We start from the raw sequence: 18489 nt of genomic DNA on the forward strand, positions 1-18489 counted from the left end.
CTTGGATACTACCCTTTTTCCACATGCTGTGGCTTCTGGTTTTGACCCACTCACACTATATGGCTTTAACCTCTCCCTTCCAGTCTCAAGAACTGCACTGTCTGTGGTGGAAAATGTTTCATTACTGATGGGCCTGCCCACCACTTCTGCTTCTGTGAGAAGGAAACATCACAGCTAAAAGTTCTGTTTGGCATTTGGACTCAGAACTTTAAAAGATGAACTGTAGCATCTTCTGGAATTTATATTTACCACGTCCATGAGCCATTTGATGGATTTGTTCAGCAAAGCTAACACAATAGAGTTGGACCCTACTCTGTTCATAAATCAGCCCCCAAAAAGAAATAAATGTAATCAAAACCACGCTTGGTCTCAGGGTCACTCCCTAGCCCTAGGAAAGTTCATACTGTCCATGTTTCCACTTTCATGAAGTCCTAAGACCTTTCAGTCCAAAAGGGTTTCAGGACAGTGTCTGGTAGTTTATATTCAAATTTCTCCTATTGGCTTGTTGAAGGAAGCAAATGAAAGAAATTGCATTTGCAGACCTTACTTTCCATCTCTGCACGTTCACCCTCATTGATGTGCATAGGCTAAAATTTCTTCTACAAAGTTATTGCTGACCATTTGGCCATTCACTTTTATTCTCTTTCCAGCATAATATCAGTTTGACACCAGGCCATCCAGTGCCACCTGCAGATGTGCCATCACAATGTCACCAAGAATCTCCTCTGACATATTTTCAGTTCCTATGTTCAATACCCATTGTGAAGAGTATGATTTGGGCACTAATGGCATACTTTTAGTAAATAGTTCCATAAAAATTAGATGATGATCAAAAAACACCTGAAGTTCTTGCCCACGTTGGTTTCTGACTTGTATCTATTTAATAATCAATAGTTCTTTTGCTTATATTTCTACAGAAATCCCTGTTAGCCATAATTAAGTCATTCACTAGTTTCTATATTCATTGGACAAAGAACTTTAAGAGAACTACTCATTTTTCCACATCCATATCTGAAAGGTTGAAAATCTAACAAAAAATCAGATTACAGGTTATATAAAGAAGTCCTGAAACACAAATAGCTAAGCTTATTACAGAGGCCCGCTCAACTAAAGTAACTGATGGGCCATTCAAGTAGAAGTGGTGATTTCTCCAAATTATATTGCAATACTTGATATCCTCAGGTTAGGCTCCATCCTAAGAGCCATCTACCCCTTTGCTAATTATTATTTATATAATGGAGTTTCTGAAAATACTGCTGGATTTTGCAGTGTTGTCTTTCAGGCTCTGTGTAACTAGGTGTCCTGAGAACCCCTTCTGATGATTGTTGGCAAAGTGTTGCTTAGAGTTACCCACAGGTTGAATAAACATGTAAAAAGTCATTCAAAGAAGTAGATATTTTTGTATTCTGGCATTATTTCTGTCCACAAGGAAACTGAAAAGAGGTTGTCTAAAATAACGTAATCTTTCATGGTAGAACATCTGACCGAAGAAAGAGATACATTTGTTTTCAAGCATCTCAGTTTGACAGAGTGCAATGAATCTTGGTGTACAGCATTGGTCAGTGACTATGTAACTTATTCAAATAAGAATTTGTGCTTAAACAAAACTTAGATGTATGCCCTGTGTGCCTTTAAGGGTACATGAAGTACTGTACGCTGCATGTTGCTTTTTCAGATACTGTCAGTTCCTCTTTGCTTGAGACAACCAAATGAATTCCATAGCTGTTAGTTCAGTCTCACAGTGCCCAAACTGCTGGTTTTCTTTTTTACACATTGACGTGTAAACATGTGCTTAATAATTTGAGTTGTCTAATAAATGCAAGAGTATAAGAACAGCCAATCCTGTGTCAGACCAAAGGTTCACTGACACAGTATTCTGTTTCTCATACTAGCCCACAGAGGATGCCTAAGGAAAGGTAGAAGAACAGGGCAAACTTGTAGCCATGGTTCCTCTCCCCAAAATGCTCTCCCACCTTAAAGAAATCTGTGGCTTAGGAACTTTCTAAATCAGATGGAATACTTTTATATTTAATAATCCTTACTGGATTTTTTTTTTTGTGACTTTTTCCAGTTAACATCTAGCATGTAAGCTTCAAACAGGCACTCATTCTTGCTCCAAGGACTTCAGCATCTTAGCTGTGCTTTGTTTGAAAATAAGTTCATTTTATTCCGAACATGCCACCTGCTAATTTCATCTGCTGCTCCCAGGTCTTCTCCTAGAAGAGAGATCCCTGTGTGCCCTTTCTGTTCTACTTAAGATTCTATACACCTCTATCATACTGCTCCGCGTTTTTCTCTTTTATAGCCTTGAGTGTCATTGTTGTTTAGTTATTCCTTCTACAGAGCAGTTCACTACCTTTGATTATTCTTGTAGTCTTTCTCTAAACCTTTTCTAATTTTGGTATAACTTTTTCAAGATGGAAAAAATGGACCAGATACGCATACTGTATTCAAGATCAAGGCTTAGTTCTCTATTTCTTTTCTGTTTCTTTTTCTTTATTTTTTTCCTGTTTAGTTTTCTATTTCTTTTCTGAGAGCATTCTTAGACATTTTTCCAGAGTTGTGTTTGGGTCCTTTAGTGACATTTTTATATTGATCGTTCATACTTTGAGGTGCACCATGGTTCTCCCAAATTTTATATTGATTGTTCATACTTTGAGGTGCACCATGGTTCTCCCACAGTTGCTGTCATGACTTGTGTAACCTCCTCGCTTAAGAATTCTTGAATACTCATTTGCATTGATACAAGAAAATAATATATCCACTCCTTTAGTTCCATTTCTAGCTCTCAGTGTTAATGTAGGAAACAGAAGATGCTATGAGAGCCTAAACAGGGGTGTCTATTGCTGTTTTAAATGCCCTAAGGTATGTGAAGCACCCCCGTGGCAAATACGATACAGCAGATAAGGGAGACTTGCACCCTACTGGAGTGACAGCTTGAGGCCCTAAAGAATGCCCTGTGGTATCTAAAATGACACTAGATACCTTTATTTAGACATTGAATTTCTGCCTAGATGGTGGTACGTGAAACAGTCTTAACTCTCGTATGTCAATCAAGTTCCAGAGTTCTTAGCCGTATTTCTTGATGAAGGCAACACAGCAGTAATTGCAGTTCTGAATAACTATGTCTTGCCAATCTCTTTTTTTAACGTTTGCTTATAAATACAGGTTGAATATTTAAAAACAATGCTTCTTTTGTTTTTCATTTAGGATGCTGGGGAGATGGTTCGATCCTTTGTTGGTGGCTTGGAACTGATAGTCAATTTGCTAAAATCAAAGAATAAAGAAGTTTTAGCAAGTGTATGTGCAGCCATTACAAATATAGCTAAAGATGAAGAAAATTTAGCTGTTATAACAGATCATGGAGTTGTTCCTCTGTTGTCCAAACTAACAAACACAGTAAGTAACCTCTAAACATACTATACTAAGTATCTGAGTTTCTTACGCCACACTCCATTATACCCAACTAAAAGGCTGTGACAAAAGCAGTATGTTTTGTGGCAGCTACAAGGAAGAGCTGTAGAATCCTTCCTCTACCAGATGTATATTGGACATGAAAAAACTCTGTGGCTGGTACTAAAATTGCTTTGGAAGATAAACTTCATTTGAATAGTCACTGTTGCTGAACATTGCTTTCGAGAGATGCAGCTGCTGTATGAAAATAGCACACAGGATTGAGAGAGCAGTAACTCTGAACCATGCAGAGAATCTCAATGACGGGGCTATATGTTACATTTCAATGCCAATCTTACCTAATTTCCAATCAGTCTAAAAGCTCCTTTGAAATAATATAAAGATTCAAAGCACTTCCTACAAAAAGAATGATAAGGGACTACTAGCTCCATGCCTTACAGCTCTCTCCGGTTTTTAATTGTACCACAGATAAATTAGGATGGCTTAAAGATGTTTGAAAATACAATTCTGCTTTCCTATGAAACTCTTATTTTATTATGTTGTCTTTAATTTATTATGTTTTTACCTTCTTCAGATCAATGACAAATTAAGACGTCACTTAGCAGAGGCCATTTCCATCTGTTGCATGTGGGGGAGCAATAGAGTTACCTTCGGAGAGACCAACGCTGTAGCTCCTTTAGTAGGTTACTTGAAGTCAAATGATCCATCAGTTCATAGAGCTACAGCTCAGGCTTTATATCAGCTTTCAGAGGATCCCAACAACTGTATCACCATGCATGAAAATGGAGTGGTGAAGGTGAGATGGAAGTTTTTTCTCATTTGGAGTTCAAATTGTTGAAGGGGTTTAGCACTGTCAAAAGAAGAGATCTTTCATATTAAATAGTTCTTGAATGCTGCTCTGTACCTCAAATTTTCTGAACTTTATCCTAAAAATGTTTGGTTACGTAGTGAATTAAGGAATGGTATTGCAGTGCTAAAGATATTACAGGCAGGTGGTTCTTAGGCATGGAAATATGATGTGGACGTTCACCTCTAGAGTACTTGAGTTGACTCTGACGTAGGTTGGTAGTGCTGTCGCATCAGCATTTCGTCTTTCTCAAGTGGCTTTTGCAAAAGAAGTTGGTTTATCTTAAAAGATGTTTGCCTAGCACAGCAGAAAGTCACCTAGGAACTGCGTGTGATGGGATTTGGGGACAAATTAAGAATAATACAAAGGCTTAGTTTACCTGAAGCTGTTCAGTGAATTTGGCGTTTACTTATAAAAAAATCTTAATTTAAGGATTAAATAGGAACACATTCTGCAAAGACCTTATTCCAGAAAGACTTTTTCTCTCAAAAAGATTGTTTTAGCAAAGTTTTATCTCACTGGTTGAAGCCAGTAGTTATTCCATTGGCACAGGAGAGAGAAGGATTATAGCCTTAGAGATGGAAATTGTAGGAACTCTTAATTTTCATAACTTTCCTGAAAGATTCACTGTTTGCAGACTTTTCATTTTACTTCATGTTCAGGTAAATGTATTGAAAGTAAGAGTAGAATTATGATGTAGTGTTACTATTGATGTTGAATTACACATATATCTGTAGTTGACTATATCTGTAGTTCGGTAAAAAAGATCCACTTGTCAAAAATGTTTAAAGACTCAGTTTAAATGCCTTGACTTGAACTGACTCGGATCTAAGTTGCCCTTTCAGTGCTGGAAAGTAACATCTTCCCATCACAGTTGCATTATACTGGGCTACATAGCGCTGGAGTATATATACTGTATTATAGCTTAATTTGAAACTAGTGTCTGATGACTTTAATGTTGCTTATCTTTCCATTCAACTGACAAAACCCATTTTCTGCCCTCCTGTCATCTGTTGTTTTAATCCATTTTATTATGTAGGTTTTAGGTTTTATAAGTTGTAGCACACTGAACATACTGTATAAAGCCAATACTGATGATATACTTTTGTAATAATTCCATCTTGGTCTAGGTTAATCTTTATTTTTCACTCCTAGTTAAAATATTTAGAATAATTAGAAACATTCATTTGCACTTGCAAATAAATAGGTATGTACAGAAAAATATCATAGGTATTTAATTTTTTTATTATTCAAAATATTCTGGAATTACCATAATATATTAAGGGAGAGAAAAGAGAACTGATAAAAGGAAGAGTGAAACTACAAAATAATGGAACTCGGTTTATGTTTGTTGCATCTAAACTTTTTGTCCAGGGTGCACTTCTTTTCTTGTGTACAAGAAACTTACATTTTTGTAATACAGTGGGTGAGTGTTTGAATGTGGGTTTGTATCTGGGTCCATCACTGAACCAAAGTGGAGGTGCCTTTCATCTCATAACTGGCAGATGGCCTGAACATATGAGAGGATGTATGACCAATTGTAATCATGTGTGTCAGCACACACATGTATTCGTATCATATAAGCAGATTTGCATTAGTAATATGAGAGGAAGCATCCGCATTTGGTCCATGTTGGGACGAATAGCCAGGGTAGCGGTTCCACTGAACAGGATCTGGAGAGTAGGTTGAGCAAGCCAAACACGAGCCAGTAGGGTCCCCTGGGAGTGATGAAGGTTAGCAGGATCCTGGGCTGTGTAAGCAAGAACATCGGCAGTAGCCAGGGGTGGTGCCACACAACAGGAGTGCCGTGTTCAGTTTGGGCTCCAAGTCCAGTGGAGGGTCACAGAGATGGTTGGGGACTGAAGCACTTGGCTTGTGAGGGAACTGAGCTTGTCTAGCTTTGAGAAAGAAGGCCTTTGGACAGCAGTGCCTAATAGCAGCCTGCCAGTATCTAAGAAAAATTTATTGAGGCAACAAAGGCAGGCATGGTAGGAGGACGAGAGACAATGGTCATAAATTGAATCTGATGGGTTCCATCTGGATATAAGGAAAAAAATTCTACCTTGAGGATAATGAAGCACTGGAACAGTCCCCCAGAGAGGCGATAGAATCTCCATCTAAGGGAATTTAGACATGACTTGACAAAGCCATCAGCAACCTGGTTTGAATTCAGTGTTGACCCTGCTTTGACCATGAGGTTGGAATAGAGTACATCCTGAGATACCTTGCCATCCAAATGATTCTTTGATTCCGATCATCTGATCTCTGTCAAATGGAAAATATGAAAATAATAGGAAATATGGAAAATAATGATTGACCTTTGCACTTCTTCACTATATTTTGATAATTAAGCAGTATTTGTCAGCTTCTCAATGGACTTCATTGAGCCATACCCATGGCATATTCAATTAGGGAAAATAGCCATAGTTGTGATAATGAGCTTTCCCATTCAATATCCAGAAACAGTCACCCTGTCTAATGTGGCAGAAACCTCCTTCACTATATTTTAGATGGGCATTTCAAAAGAAATACTGTCAGAGAAACAGATTTAATCACTGTGTTGTTTAGATACTTAGGGAGAAGTGTAAGATGAAGTGTCTGAATTCCACTCTGTATCATTCAGAAATGAAATATTCATTCCACAAGCAGAAAATTCAGTTGACTTTTAGATCAAATGTATGTGTCTAAGAGGTACAGTGCTATCCCACATACCTTGAAGTATTTCAAAATTCCATGGTCTTTGACTAATCCTCCTTTGTATTTCACAAGATCTCAATTTTGGGGGGGAAAGTGGTCTGACTGCAAACAAAATTGGTTCTGTAATGAATCTTTAAAATGCAACCAAACCTGATAAAGAATTAAGAGGCTAAAGATAAAAATGCCTATGACCTCGCATTGCTGTGAAAGACCTTGAATAATTGTTCATACCTACTAAGTATCACAATATGCAAAAATCTTGGGAAGCAGTTTTGGAAGTTATTCAGAATATCAGTGAAATCACTGCTAACCTTAAAAGGCTACACTGTTGATTCATGCCATAAGCTGTTCAGTTTGGTAGACTGGAATCTCTTCATAGCCAGGAGGTGTCTGTGAAGCAAATACATAACCAGGAAAAGAAATAATATGATTCCTTACAGCAGTTCTGAGCTCTTATGTCCAAGTACGTAGCCTGGCTACATACTGATTGCACATTAGGACTAAACCTGGATGTATGCATTCTGGTCAGTGTAAAAAAAAAATTCAGGTGCAGAACTGGAACCACAATATGTATGAACAATTGGAAATCTGGACTGTAAGGTATAGAGCAAATAGCATTTGCCTTTGAACTAGGACATAGCCAGAGAGAATCCAATACTGGTCTATGTGTTAAAGTTAACGTGGCTCCAAAATCCATGTCAATAAGTTGTGAAAACCCTCTTCTTCTTAGGCCATAAAGTGACTGAAGTGCAGTGAGAGTTCATCAGAGCTAGCTGTCTTGAGCTTTCTTACGTGTCTAGCTTTGGTAGAATGGTGCTCAGAGTCAGATGATTTGCCTTATTCTAGTACGATGACTGCAGTATAGACATACCCATTTTTTAAAAAGTGTGTAGTTTGGTTTTGTCACTATTTTTCAGGGAATAGAATTATCCCAGCTACAAGAGGACAATACCTATGATCATCTAGAGTTTCTAACCCTAAATAAAGCCTAGTTTAATTAGCAATTAATCCTGCTGTGATGTTCTCAACCACTTTCTAATGGCTGTGTTATACCTAGAATAGCAAAGCAGCAAAGCAAAGTGAAGCAACAGGACATATGTCAGACCAGTGAGACATAGTGGTTCCTGTCCAGTGAGAATGCCCATATAGCAAGTGTCATGAGCAACCTGAGAAAATACGTTCTGTTGGACCTATGATAGTTTCTCCAGATGTTCTAGTGCAAGAGCTTTTGTTCTGAGTTGCCAGAGCTGAGCAGATCATGAAGTGCTTATCCACCAGTGCTTATGACCTTGACTTCTATGCTGACACTGTTGGAGTTACCATCAAGAATCAATTACTGGAGTTTCAGAAAGGCTAAAGGGGTATTCCCAGATGGCAAGGAGAGTGGGTGTAGGAGATTTAGTTGCTCAAATGTGAGAATCAGTACAGTGCTGAATCTTGCCTGGTCTATTCGGTTGGTCTGCCCCGCACAGGTGAGACAGTACCTGCAGCTCTGTATCTGTGCTGTTGGGTATCTTTGTACCACGCTTCTCATAATGACATAATGTCCGGATGTTTGCATTCTTCTAGGCTCTCCAGTGAGTAGTTGACTGAAAGCATACTTTGTATTTATATAGGGGTTTTAATGTACAGATCTTTCCAGGACCAATCATATTTTTTGCTTCTGGAAAATTTGTCTGGATTCCTTTGTTATTTTTTTATCCTTTTACCAGGTATCTGGTGTTTCAGTAATCATGCCCATTGGATTAATGGCACAGCTGCTGTAGCTCTGACTAGGCTGCAGTACATGCATAATCCCAGATGTTCTTCAGCACGTGTTCATGTGCTATGTTCACATGCACAGGAGGTCTGATGCTTCAGGGAAACATGTACTCTGCATGAATGACACAGTTGCTTAGTACTTGAAGCTGGTCAGAGACATTCTCAAAGCATCAGACTTTCTGACCATTCACTACGCAATGTGTATATACATGTTTCTGTCCAGGAAACCAGGAATAAAAATACATAGGGAAAGTAATTTCAAACAGATTCTCATATTCCACATTTTGCCACTGCTGCAAACAGTATTGACTGATCACAAAACAAGAAGTATATGTAAGAGAAAACCAGTTTTGAGAGAAAATCAAGTTTTCATCTATTTGTAACTCCACCCAAAATATGTTCACTTTTCTCAAGCAAGGCTGTATGACAAAAAGATTGGGAAATACTGGTGTATGTCAGCTGCCGTGTGAAATTCTGAGTAGACAAGCAGGGCGATTTAGGAGGAAGTTTAGAAAGACAGTTTATGAAGTTTTTATTTTATGTTCAGTTCCACCCTCAATATTCTTATGACTGGGAATGGAACAATGGTTATGACCTGTGACAGATGAATCAATGCTTTCTTTCTACCAAACACCAGAAAATATTTCCTCTTTCTGAAGTAAAAATTCATGGCTGTGCTGGAAAAGAGATTTGTATTTTCAAAGACTCATAATAACATGTGGGATGCTAGAAAGCAGGAGAAATTTTTAGACATCAGACTAAGGAACAGGCATCAACCTGAATTCAGGAATGGAGATAGATGTCCACAAATCAAGGGAGAAGAGAGATCCAGTGGGGGATTAGTGGTTAGCCAAGACAAGCAGGAGCACAAGGCAACATTCTTTATACTTGGAGTCTGTCACAATTAGAGGGCAGAGAAATAGGAAAAGTCACAGACAACTGGAAGTATCCAGCCATTACCACATTCTTGGTGGAAACAGCAGAAAATCTCCCTTAAAATGTAGCTGTTGCAAAGGAAGAAAGATGTCTACCTATAGTTGACTGCTGCTGAAACCTTAGAAAAATCAAGCTTGTTCATGAGAAAATCTCCAACTGTCCACTAAAGAGTAGGGATGCTCTTTTAAGATGAACTGTAGAAAGACTGTTCTGCAAGACACAGGCAGATTGAGGAAGTGCAACTACTTTAGTAGTGACAAGTTGATTCTAAACATGTTTTAAAGGAATAATTCAAGTCATCTGAAGATACTGAAAGAATATTTAAATCATTGTCCTAGAGATCATGTCAAATTAATACAATGCTCCTCTGTGTTATGGTCTCACTATTTCTTCATTATTTTGGCAAACTGTAGATTGGGATGTGCTTCAGAGGAGGATAATGGTCTTTATGTGAGGATGGTGTTCTGTATGACACCTGTCTCACTTATGACAACTGCTCATAATATATCTTCTAAAAATCTTCTAATATTTTAAAAGATTCAAGGCATATACAAGTGAAAAACATCTAACTGATTATTCCTGGTCATTCTTTCTTTGCAAATGAAGAAAGACAAAATATGTATTTGTGTATTGTGAAAATTAATTTCTGCTATTGTGGAAGTTAATTTCTGACTTTGTAAGGAATATTTTTTTGGTATAAAGAAGGCAGCCAAGGAAGTTTAAATGGCCTCCTCACCTACAGAGTTGAGGCCGGTTTTTAATGATGAGGCTAATGAGGACTCTGAGAAGATTATTAAGGTAGTGAAAAAAAGTAAGAACAAGGTAAAATAAGCACCAAAAATCAGGCTATAGAAGAACAAAATTCATCGAAGTCATCATTCATCTTAAATTTAAGTGTTTACATTGTGGACATGCCCATCTGAAATAGTGACCCAATTTCTTATAATAGTCAAGGAACAGGAACAGATTCTTTATTGTGTTTCATCTCTCCTAATTTAGGCATTTATGCAAAGATAAAGTACCTCAGTCTCTACTGGCAGTATTTTCTGGTCTCCTTTGACTATAATGGGAGTACAGGTTCAAAGTTCAGATCTGCACATCTACACTGTAGGTATCTGTGTTTAATGGGGTGAATCCCATCCCAAGACAGTGGAGAACTTGTTTAAATGACGGTACAGTCCAGTTCATTATTAGATAGAAATTACAGAATTCTGAATAATAGTGCAATAAGGAAGAGCTATTAAAAAAGTAATTTATTCTCTTCCTAGAAAAGTACAGATGAGAGGTACTTATATGCTATGATGGTGATGAAACGCTATCTGCCCAGCAGTAACTGAGACGTACTTTGAACATGATCTGAAAACCCATATGTTTTAAATTAGTGGATCTAACTAACTTGAATCCAGGGATTTTGGAAAAGATTTTTGGAATAATAAGGATGGATTCCTTACATCTAACTTTGGCCACTTCTAGCTATGGAGTTTAAAGTAGTCTAAACTAAGGCATCTTCTGTAGTCAGTGGAAAGAGAGAGAGAGGCACCTGCAGACTTGTGTTAGCTGAAAATAGATGCCCAAGATTTCTGGAAGGAATAGACTCATGAAAGTGCCTAGTTTTCTTCACTGAATATAGAAGAGACCTAGGATACTAGCTCAGACTAAACAGCTAGCTTTCAGACAGCTGAATTTGAATTAATATCCTCTTGAATGTTGATTTTCAACAAGCCTTGCGGTAAAGGGGAAGTTGCTGGGCTGGAAGGAAGGTAATGTGCCAATATTTAAAAAGCCTAAATAAGTTTATAGTCCTGTAAACTGGACACTATTCTTATGTTAAATAGTCATAGGTACATACATTATAATACTAGAAGAGGTCATTTTAACAAGCTAGTCTGAGTAGCTTTGCTCATACAAACCAGAGACGTTGCTTCAATTTATTTCTGTTTGGAATAAAGTATATCTTTTAGAAAAACACTGACTCTTTACTTTAAAAATTCCAGTGATGGAAAATCCACTAGAGCCATCATAACTTGTTCCAGTAGTTAAATACCTTCCCCATAAAAACATTTGCACCTTATTTGTAGCCTAAGGTTTGTCTAGCTTTATCTTATGCAATTACACGTATGATACTGTTGTTTGGTAAGCTGAAAAGCCCTACATAACTTCTGTTCTGATATACGTTCTTTTTGAGTAAGAACAAATTATTGTCACATTGTCATCTTTTTAATTAGCTAAGGAAGTGTAATCTCTGATGGAATTTCTATCTTTTTAATTCTTTAATTATATTGGTGTGTCAGCTCTAAATTTTTTATTTTTTAACTCCCCTTTTGGAGTGCATTTCAACACACTTCAGAACATAATTCAGTATTCCAGTAATATCTGTATGAATACTCAAAACAGGTAAAATAACTTTCCTGTTTCTATATAAGCTCTGTTTGAACATCAGAGATTTTCATTATTCTGTTTGGCCACAGTGTTGCCCTCAAAGTTCATATTCGGCCAATTTTCTACTTTGATTCCTATGTCTTTTTGGAAGCTGTTCCCCAGGTTAGACCTTTGCGTGCTAGAATGTTGGCCTTCATGCACAGGAGTGAAAATTAAGTAGTACTGTTCATGTAACTCACCAGTGAATTTAAACCTTGTGATATAATTTGATTATTTTTTTTTCAGGAGACTAAATCTGATTTGAATTGTTGTCAATATGCTTTAAAAATGTCAGAGTTAGCTCTCAATTTTGTAAGAATAATTCACAATTTAAAAGCAGCCACAAAATATATTCAAGCATTTTATTGTTTTAGAGAGGAAATAAGAGACCAAGACACTGACTCTTCTTGTAATGCCTTGAAAACAAAATACTGCCTTTTCACAATGGAAGATTCCGGGTTTGGCAGAGATATTATTAATTAGAAAACTGAAGGAGTTCATTGGCTGAGAAGGTGGTAAATACTTTTGAATTATGTAGACACAAATGGATTTAGGTCTGTGGAAAGAATAGCAGTGGCTTTGATTGTAAAGTATGAAGCTAAAAAATGCCTATTCTACTTGCCAATGAAATTCTAAATTTGCAACTACCTGATTAGGTGGTATTCTGAAACATTTAGGGAAATCTTTGCAGTGAGGTAATTTCCAGTATCTCCTATGAGGATTTTGTGATGTTTTGACTTAAAGTTTGAGCTTGAATTCAGAGCTAATTAAATAACAAATAATAAAGGGATTACTTGTTCTCTTTATTCATTAATTTCTGTGTACTGTGATGATGGTTAAAGCCACTGATCACAGATAAGTAGTTCATTTTGCTAGGTAGTGATGTATACCTGCATATAAGAAGAAGACTCCAGAAAATTTGAGTTTAAATGTAACACACAACAAGGTGGAGGCAATCAGATAGATTTTTTTTCTGCCACTCTATTCCTATAAAAATATTTGTATTGATCATATTTGATAGTTTAAGAAAACCAAGATACAATTACTGCTAATTCATAGCTGCAACTCGATCATCGTAAGTAAAACATAAATACCAAATACTGACTGTAAGCTTTTTGTGAAAACTGAGGAAACAGGACCACTGGATAGTAGCCAGTCACCCAGACTTTAAGGCACTTATACCATATGGGAACCATAACTGGTGCTGTTGGCAGTTTTTTGTATGTGTGTGTCTGTGCTGAAGGCTACACCAAGTTAGAATAAATTAGCCTGTGTTGAGCTCTGCATTGTTCTGAGCTGCTTTTATTATCCAAATAAGTTTATTTAAAGATAGTATTGCTGTGCTGCACTATGAACAAGCCCGTTTTCTCCTGTTCTTATTCCATTGTACATACAGAACTAATTAATTTTGGGCTAGAGGAACCCTTAACTTAATGATTACATTACATATCTGAAATGCAGAAGATCAGACTTTCCATTCATGTTCTGGCATTTTTTAATATTGAAAGCTTCTATCCAACCTACCAGTGCATAGAACTGATCTTTAGCCTTACTCTGTGGTCTGGTTTATAGAATTATTTGCACAGCATGGAAATACTCCATTTTCTTCATATTAAAAAATATTAATATATGCCTCCTAGAATATCAATTACTGTAACTTATAGTTTCAATTAGCTGAAACCTAATTTTAAGTGCTTGGTACAATAGGGCAGGCAAAGCAGAGACTCATGCTCCTAAGAGTGGGACTTGATTTGTATATTCATACATTTGAACACATATTTTTTAATTATCCATAAGATTTGTTCCTGTCTTCTCACCAGACTATAGCCTGAAGAGATGCATTGGGGTTTTTTTCAGTTTGTTAACTTTTTTTTTTTTTTGGCAAAGAAGTTGTAACAGCTATAATGTATTTTCTGATTCCGTGAGGAATTAATGCGTAAGAGGTGTTTGTGCTTTTTGAGTTCTATTCTTAATGGTGGAAAGGTTAATCACACATAGGCTCTTCCATTCGCTTGTAATAATCTAAGATATATAAATAGTTTAATAATGATTTATGAAAGTTATTGTGAAATGTAGATTTAATATTTGGAGAGTTCTTTTATACTTCATTATAATGACTTTATTAAAAAATACACTTTGTGTATTTTATTATGCAGAGCTTCCAGAATATTGGTCATTGTTTGCTAAAGTCATAAATCCCACAAGAAGCTTTGGCTAACCATTTTATATGAAAAGACTTTCATAAGACTATCTTTGTGAAATAAATAAATGTGGATTACAAAATACGGAAGACAATTACTAGTAATTTCTACTGAAAACACTCTAAAACCAACTTTTTGCCACAAACCATATATATCTGAAGTTTAGAAAATGAAATGTGAAAGCATTGGCACCTACTTCTTTAGGAGTATTTGGCTGTGGGGTTGGTTGGTTTTTTTGGGGTACCTTTGTTGAGGACACTGAAAACAGAATATGGAGTTTTACGTTATTAAGCAAGGTTTAAGATAAGATATTTATAAATCAAAAAATATTTAATATAATAGATACATACTATTATTTGGTACAATATGTACAGTATGTATGTGCATATTTACATATTTAAAATTTTATTTAACTTTAGAAGAACCCCCTTTTAACTATCATGGTTGGCTCTATTCTGCCTTCACAGTTCAGGCTGGAGATAGAGCATGTTTGGCACATAGTCCAAGCTAATGCCTACTGCTTTTTATAAATTACTTGTTCTTGCACATCAAGAAAGAGGGCACTAGATGGCCAAACTTCTGCATGTCTGTTGGCTATAAAAAGTACGCCCAATTCCTTCACCCACAAATGTATTGGTCACACCACACTCTAAAACTTCAGACATAAGTGGTTCCATAAACTAAGTCCAATACTGCCATATTTTGTTTCATTTTAGAAGGATTAATGAAAATTGACGATGTTACACCACTGCAATTTTTACTGTGTTAGCAACTACCAGGTGTGAACATTTTCTTTACAGTTTCAGCTCCAGGAAATAGAAAGCAGTAAGCCTTTACCTTGATAATAAGCAAAATTTCACCATTCGTAAAGTAGGGGCATTTACATGTAAAACACTTGCTTTTGCACCATTGCCAAAGGTAATGAAGTTTGGCTTCAGTGTAGATTTAAGCCTCAAGAACCCCCTTTTAACTATCATGGTTGGCTCTATTCTGCCTTCACAGTTCAGGCTGGAGATAGAGCATGTTTGGCACATAGTCCAAGCTAATGCCTACTGCTTTTTATAAATTACTTGTTACAGTTCTTGCACATCAAGAAAGAGGGCACTAGATGGCCAAACTTCTGCATGTCTGTTGGCTATAAAAAGTACGCCCAATTCCTTCACCCACAAATGTATTGGTCACACCACACTCTAAAACTTCAGACATAAGTGGTTCCATAAACTAAGTCCAATACTGCCATATTTTGTTTCATTTTAGAAGGATTAATGAAAATTGACGATGTTACACCACTGCAATTTTTACTGTGTTAGCAACTACCAGGTGTGAACATTTTCTTTACAGTTTCAGCTCCAGGAAATAGAAAGCAGTAAGCCTTTACCTTGATAATAAGCAAAATTTCACCATTCGTAAAGTAGGGGCATTTACATGTAAAACACTTGCTTTTGCACCATTGCCAAAGGTAATGAAGTTTGGCTTCAGTGTAGATTTAAGCCTCGGACTTCAGATTATTTTTCAAACTTTCACATTACTAAAGTTTATGATACGTAGCAAGTGTTCTGTTAAAATCTGGCTGATCTTAGATGGGAAAAACCAGCAGCCTAAAGGAGATCAGCTTATCTTTACCCAAACTGTGCTTCAGGAGACCTCTAATTGAGTAACGTTTGGATAGCAAACCTAGAGGCTGGCATAAAGCTCCACTTGGCACATTTTAAACATCTTCTAGTCTTATAAAAAGAAGCTTGTCCCACTAAGCTGTAGGTTTGTTGGAGCTGTTAAGCAGTAGCTGTGCCCTGCAGCTCTTTTAGTGATAAATGAGCCGCTTCAAATAAGTGCAATTGCAGCCAACTGTGCAGAAGGAATCATTAAAAAAAATTTTAAATAGACATTTTTGAACCTTAAAAATGCACAAACAAAATATGTTAAACCAAAATATAGGCTGCTTCTTTTAATGGAAATGATTGCTACTGGCTAAGTCTGCCAGCTTCAATAGGTGTGCCAAAAAGCCAAGGAATCTGGCAGAGTCCATAGATAGCAGTTCCATCTTTCATCTATATTTCTTTTCTGTATTTATCTTGCTTTAGAAAATGCAGAGAATGTCTTTTCCTTCCGTCTTGGCATGTTTTCCAAACCACAGAAATACACAGAGCAGCTTCTTGCAATTGTTTAGTTCCCTGCACCAGTCTTATCCTTGTGACTATGTGAAATGTTTCTTTCTAATTTGGCAATAATAAGAAATAAGAATATTAAAATATTTTTATGTTTATGGAATAATATCCTATCTAAATTGTCAGATACTAAAATTAGTTTTCTTAATTGAGAGATACTGGCTTAATGTACAAGGGCAGAATGCCAGGTACTTATTTTTGGCATTCAGCTGATCAAAAATAGTTTCCTTGTATGCAAGGAGCTATTCAAAGAAGCTGAACATAGCAAATGCACAGAATAATATGCATATATATACACATACTTATACATATGTGTACACACGTATGTACATAGAGGCTGAGTTATCACTCAGGAGTCCTTAATGTGCTGAATTATGCATTCATTGTTGTCTTCTTTGAAAACTTCTTTTTTGCTTTTTTCTTCTTCCTGTGGACTCACACTCAGTTCAAATTGGCTTCAAGCCCCAGTCATTGTAATCTCTTTTATGTTGCCATTTCAGAGAGTACTCTGCGGTGTCTTTTAAGTAATATGGCACATCTTATTGTTGTCACTTTCAAGGTATAGATGCTAAGGAAAAGTCCTTTTGCAATGTGTAGATTATGGGATGGGCTCTCGTGTTAATGTTCCTCATCAGTGTTCTGTACTTTGGCATAAAGCCAGGGGACAGAAGGCTGATGAGAATTCTGTCACTGACTTCAGTGAGGGCTGGATCAGGTTATGATGCAATGGGGATTATGTAACTATCAATTGTATGGAAAAGCTAAAATATATCTTCTCCTAGATGATAAGTGAAGGCCCATACAATTTCCTTTTATTGGAAATTTTATTTTATTTCATTTTGTGTTTATCTCCAAGGGTGATAATTGGCTGTATTTACCAGCTGCTAATCAGTACAGGATTTTTTGATAATTTTTAATCTCTGGAAGTTTTGAAGAAAAAAAATAATGTTAAAGAATATTGGTTGATACTGCTATTTAATTACCGAAGGAGTCTTATACACTGCAAATTATGTATTGTCTTTGGATCTGTGAAAACCAGAAAGCTTTCACTGCAAAAAAGACATTGAGGTGCTGGAGCATGTCCAAAGAAGAGCATCAAAACTGGTGAAGGGTCGGGAGCACAAGTCTTATGAGGAGCAGCTGAGGCAACTGGGAGTGTTTACCCTGGAGAAAAGGAGGCTTAAGGTGGACCTTGTCACTTTCTACAACTACGTGAAAGGAGGTTGTAGTGAGGTGGGAGCCGGTCTCTTTTCCCAAGTAACAAGTGATAGGACAAGAGGAAATAGCCGCAAGTTGCACCAGGGGAGGTTTAGATTGGATATTAAGAAAAATTTCTTCACTGAAGGGGTTGTCAAGCACTGGAACAGGCTGCCAAGGGAAGTGGTTAACTCACCATCCCTGGAGGTATTTAAAAGACAGGTAGACATGGTGCTGAGGGACACAGTTTAGTGGTGGGCTTGGCAGTGTTAGCCTTATGGTTGGACTTGATGATCTTAAAGGTCTTTTCCAACCTAAAGGATTCTATTCTACATAGAAAGTGAATTTAAATTGTATCTAGTCTACTCATTGTGTGTGTGTTGAAGATAAAAATAAAAAACCCTGTCTATGACGTACGACTAAGAAAGGAGGCACTCAAAGGTGCTTCCATACTGCCATACAGATATGACAGTTCCAAATACTGGATTCAGGCTAAGTTACATAAATTGGGGCCCTGTGGCAATGTAGAAAGTTTAAAAATCTCCAGAAGTTATGTAGAACACCTAAAATCAGAATTGTCCTATAGGGGTCCTGTCCTTCCCCAATTCTTGCCTATTGTTTATGCTATCCACAGGTACGTGGAATTAATCCAGGTTTATTTGCCCTTTTTGTATCTGTACGTTGTACCCATGCAATCTGCACAAATCCAGCAATTCTTAGGCTGGATTAGGTCCTTCACAGAATTCCAAAGAGAGGTAATTGCTGGGCTCCAGAGACATTGTAGGCTAGTGGAGCATGTGTATATCCAAAGAAGGTCTGTCATTCTTTTCCTCTGGATTTGCTGGGCGTTCAA

The 18489-nt window shown here is 36.9% G+C and overlaps 1 protein-coding gene across 1 annotated transcript in view; it reads left to right on the forward strand.

Annotated features, from left to right (window-relative positions):
• Nucleotides 1–18489, forward strand: part of ARMC4 (armadillo repeat containing 4) — an 82738-nt gene that overhangs the window by 52824 nt on the left and 11425 nt on the right. The window contains exons 18-19 of the mRNA XM_014944892.1: nt 3211–3399; nt 3989–4210. Of these exons, the coding sequence (XP_014800378.1) occupies nt 3211–3399; nt 3989–4210 (411 nt within the window). The remainder of the gene's footprint in view (nt 1–3210; nt 3400–3988; nt 4211–18489) is intronic.

The sequence above is a fragment of the Calidris pugnax genome, unplaced genomic scaffold (assembly GCF_001431845.1).
Source record: "Calidris pugnax isolate Ruff unplaced genomic scaffold, ASM143184v1 scaffold54, whole genome shotgun sequence".
NCBI lineage: Eukaryota > Metazoa > Chordata > Aves > Charadriiformes > Scolopacidae > Calidris > Calidris pugnax.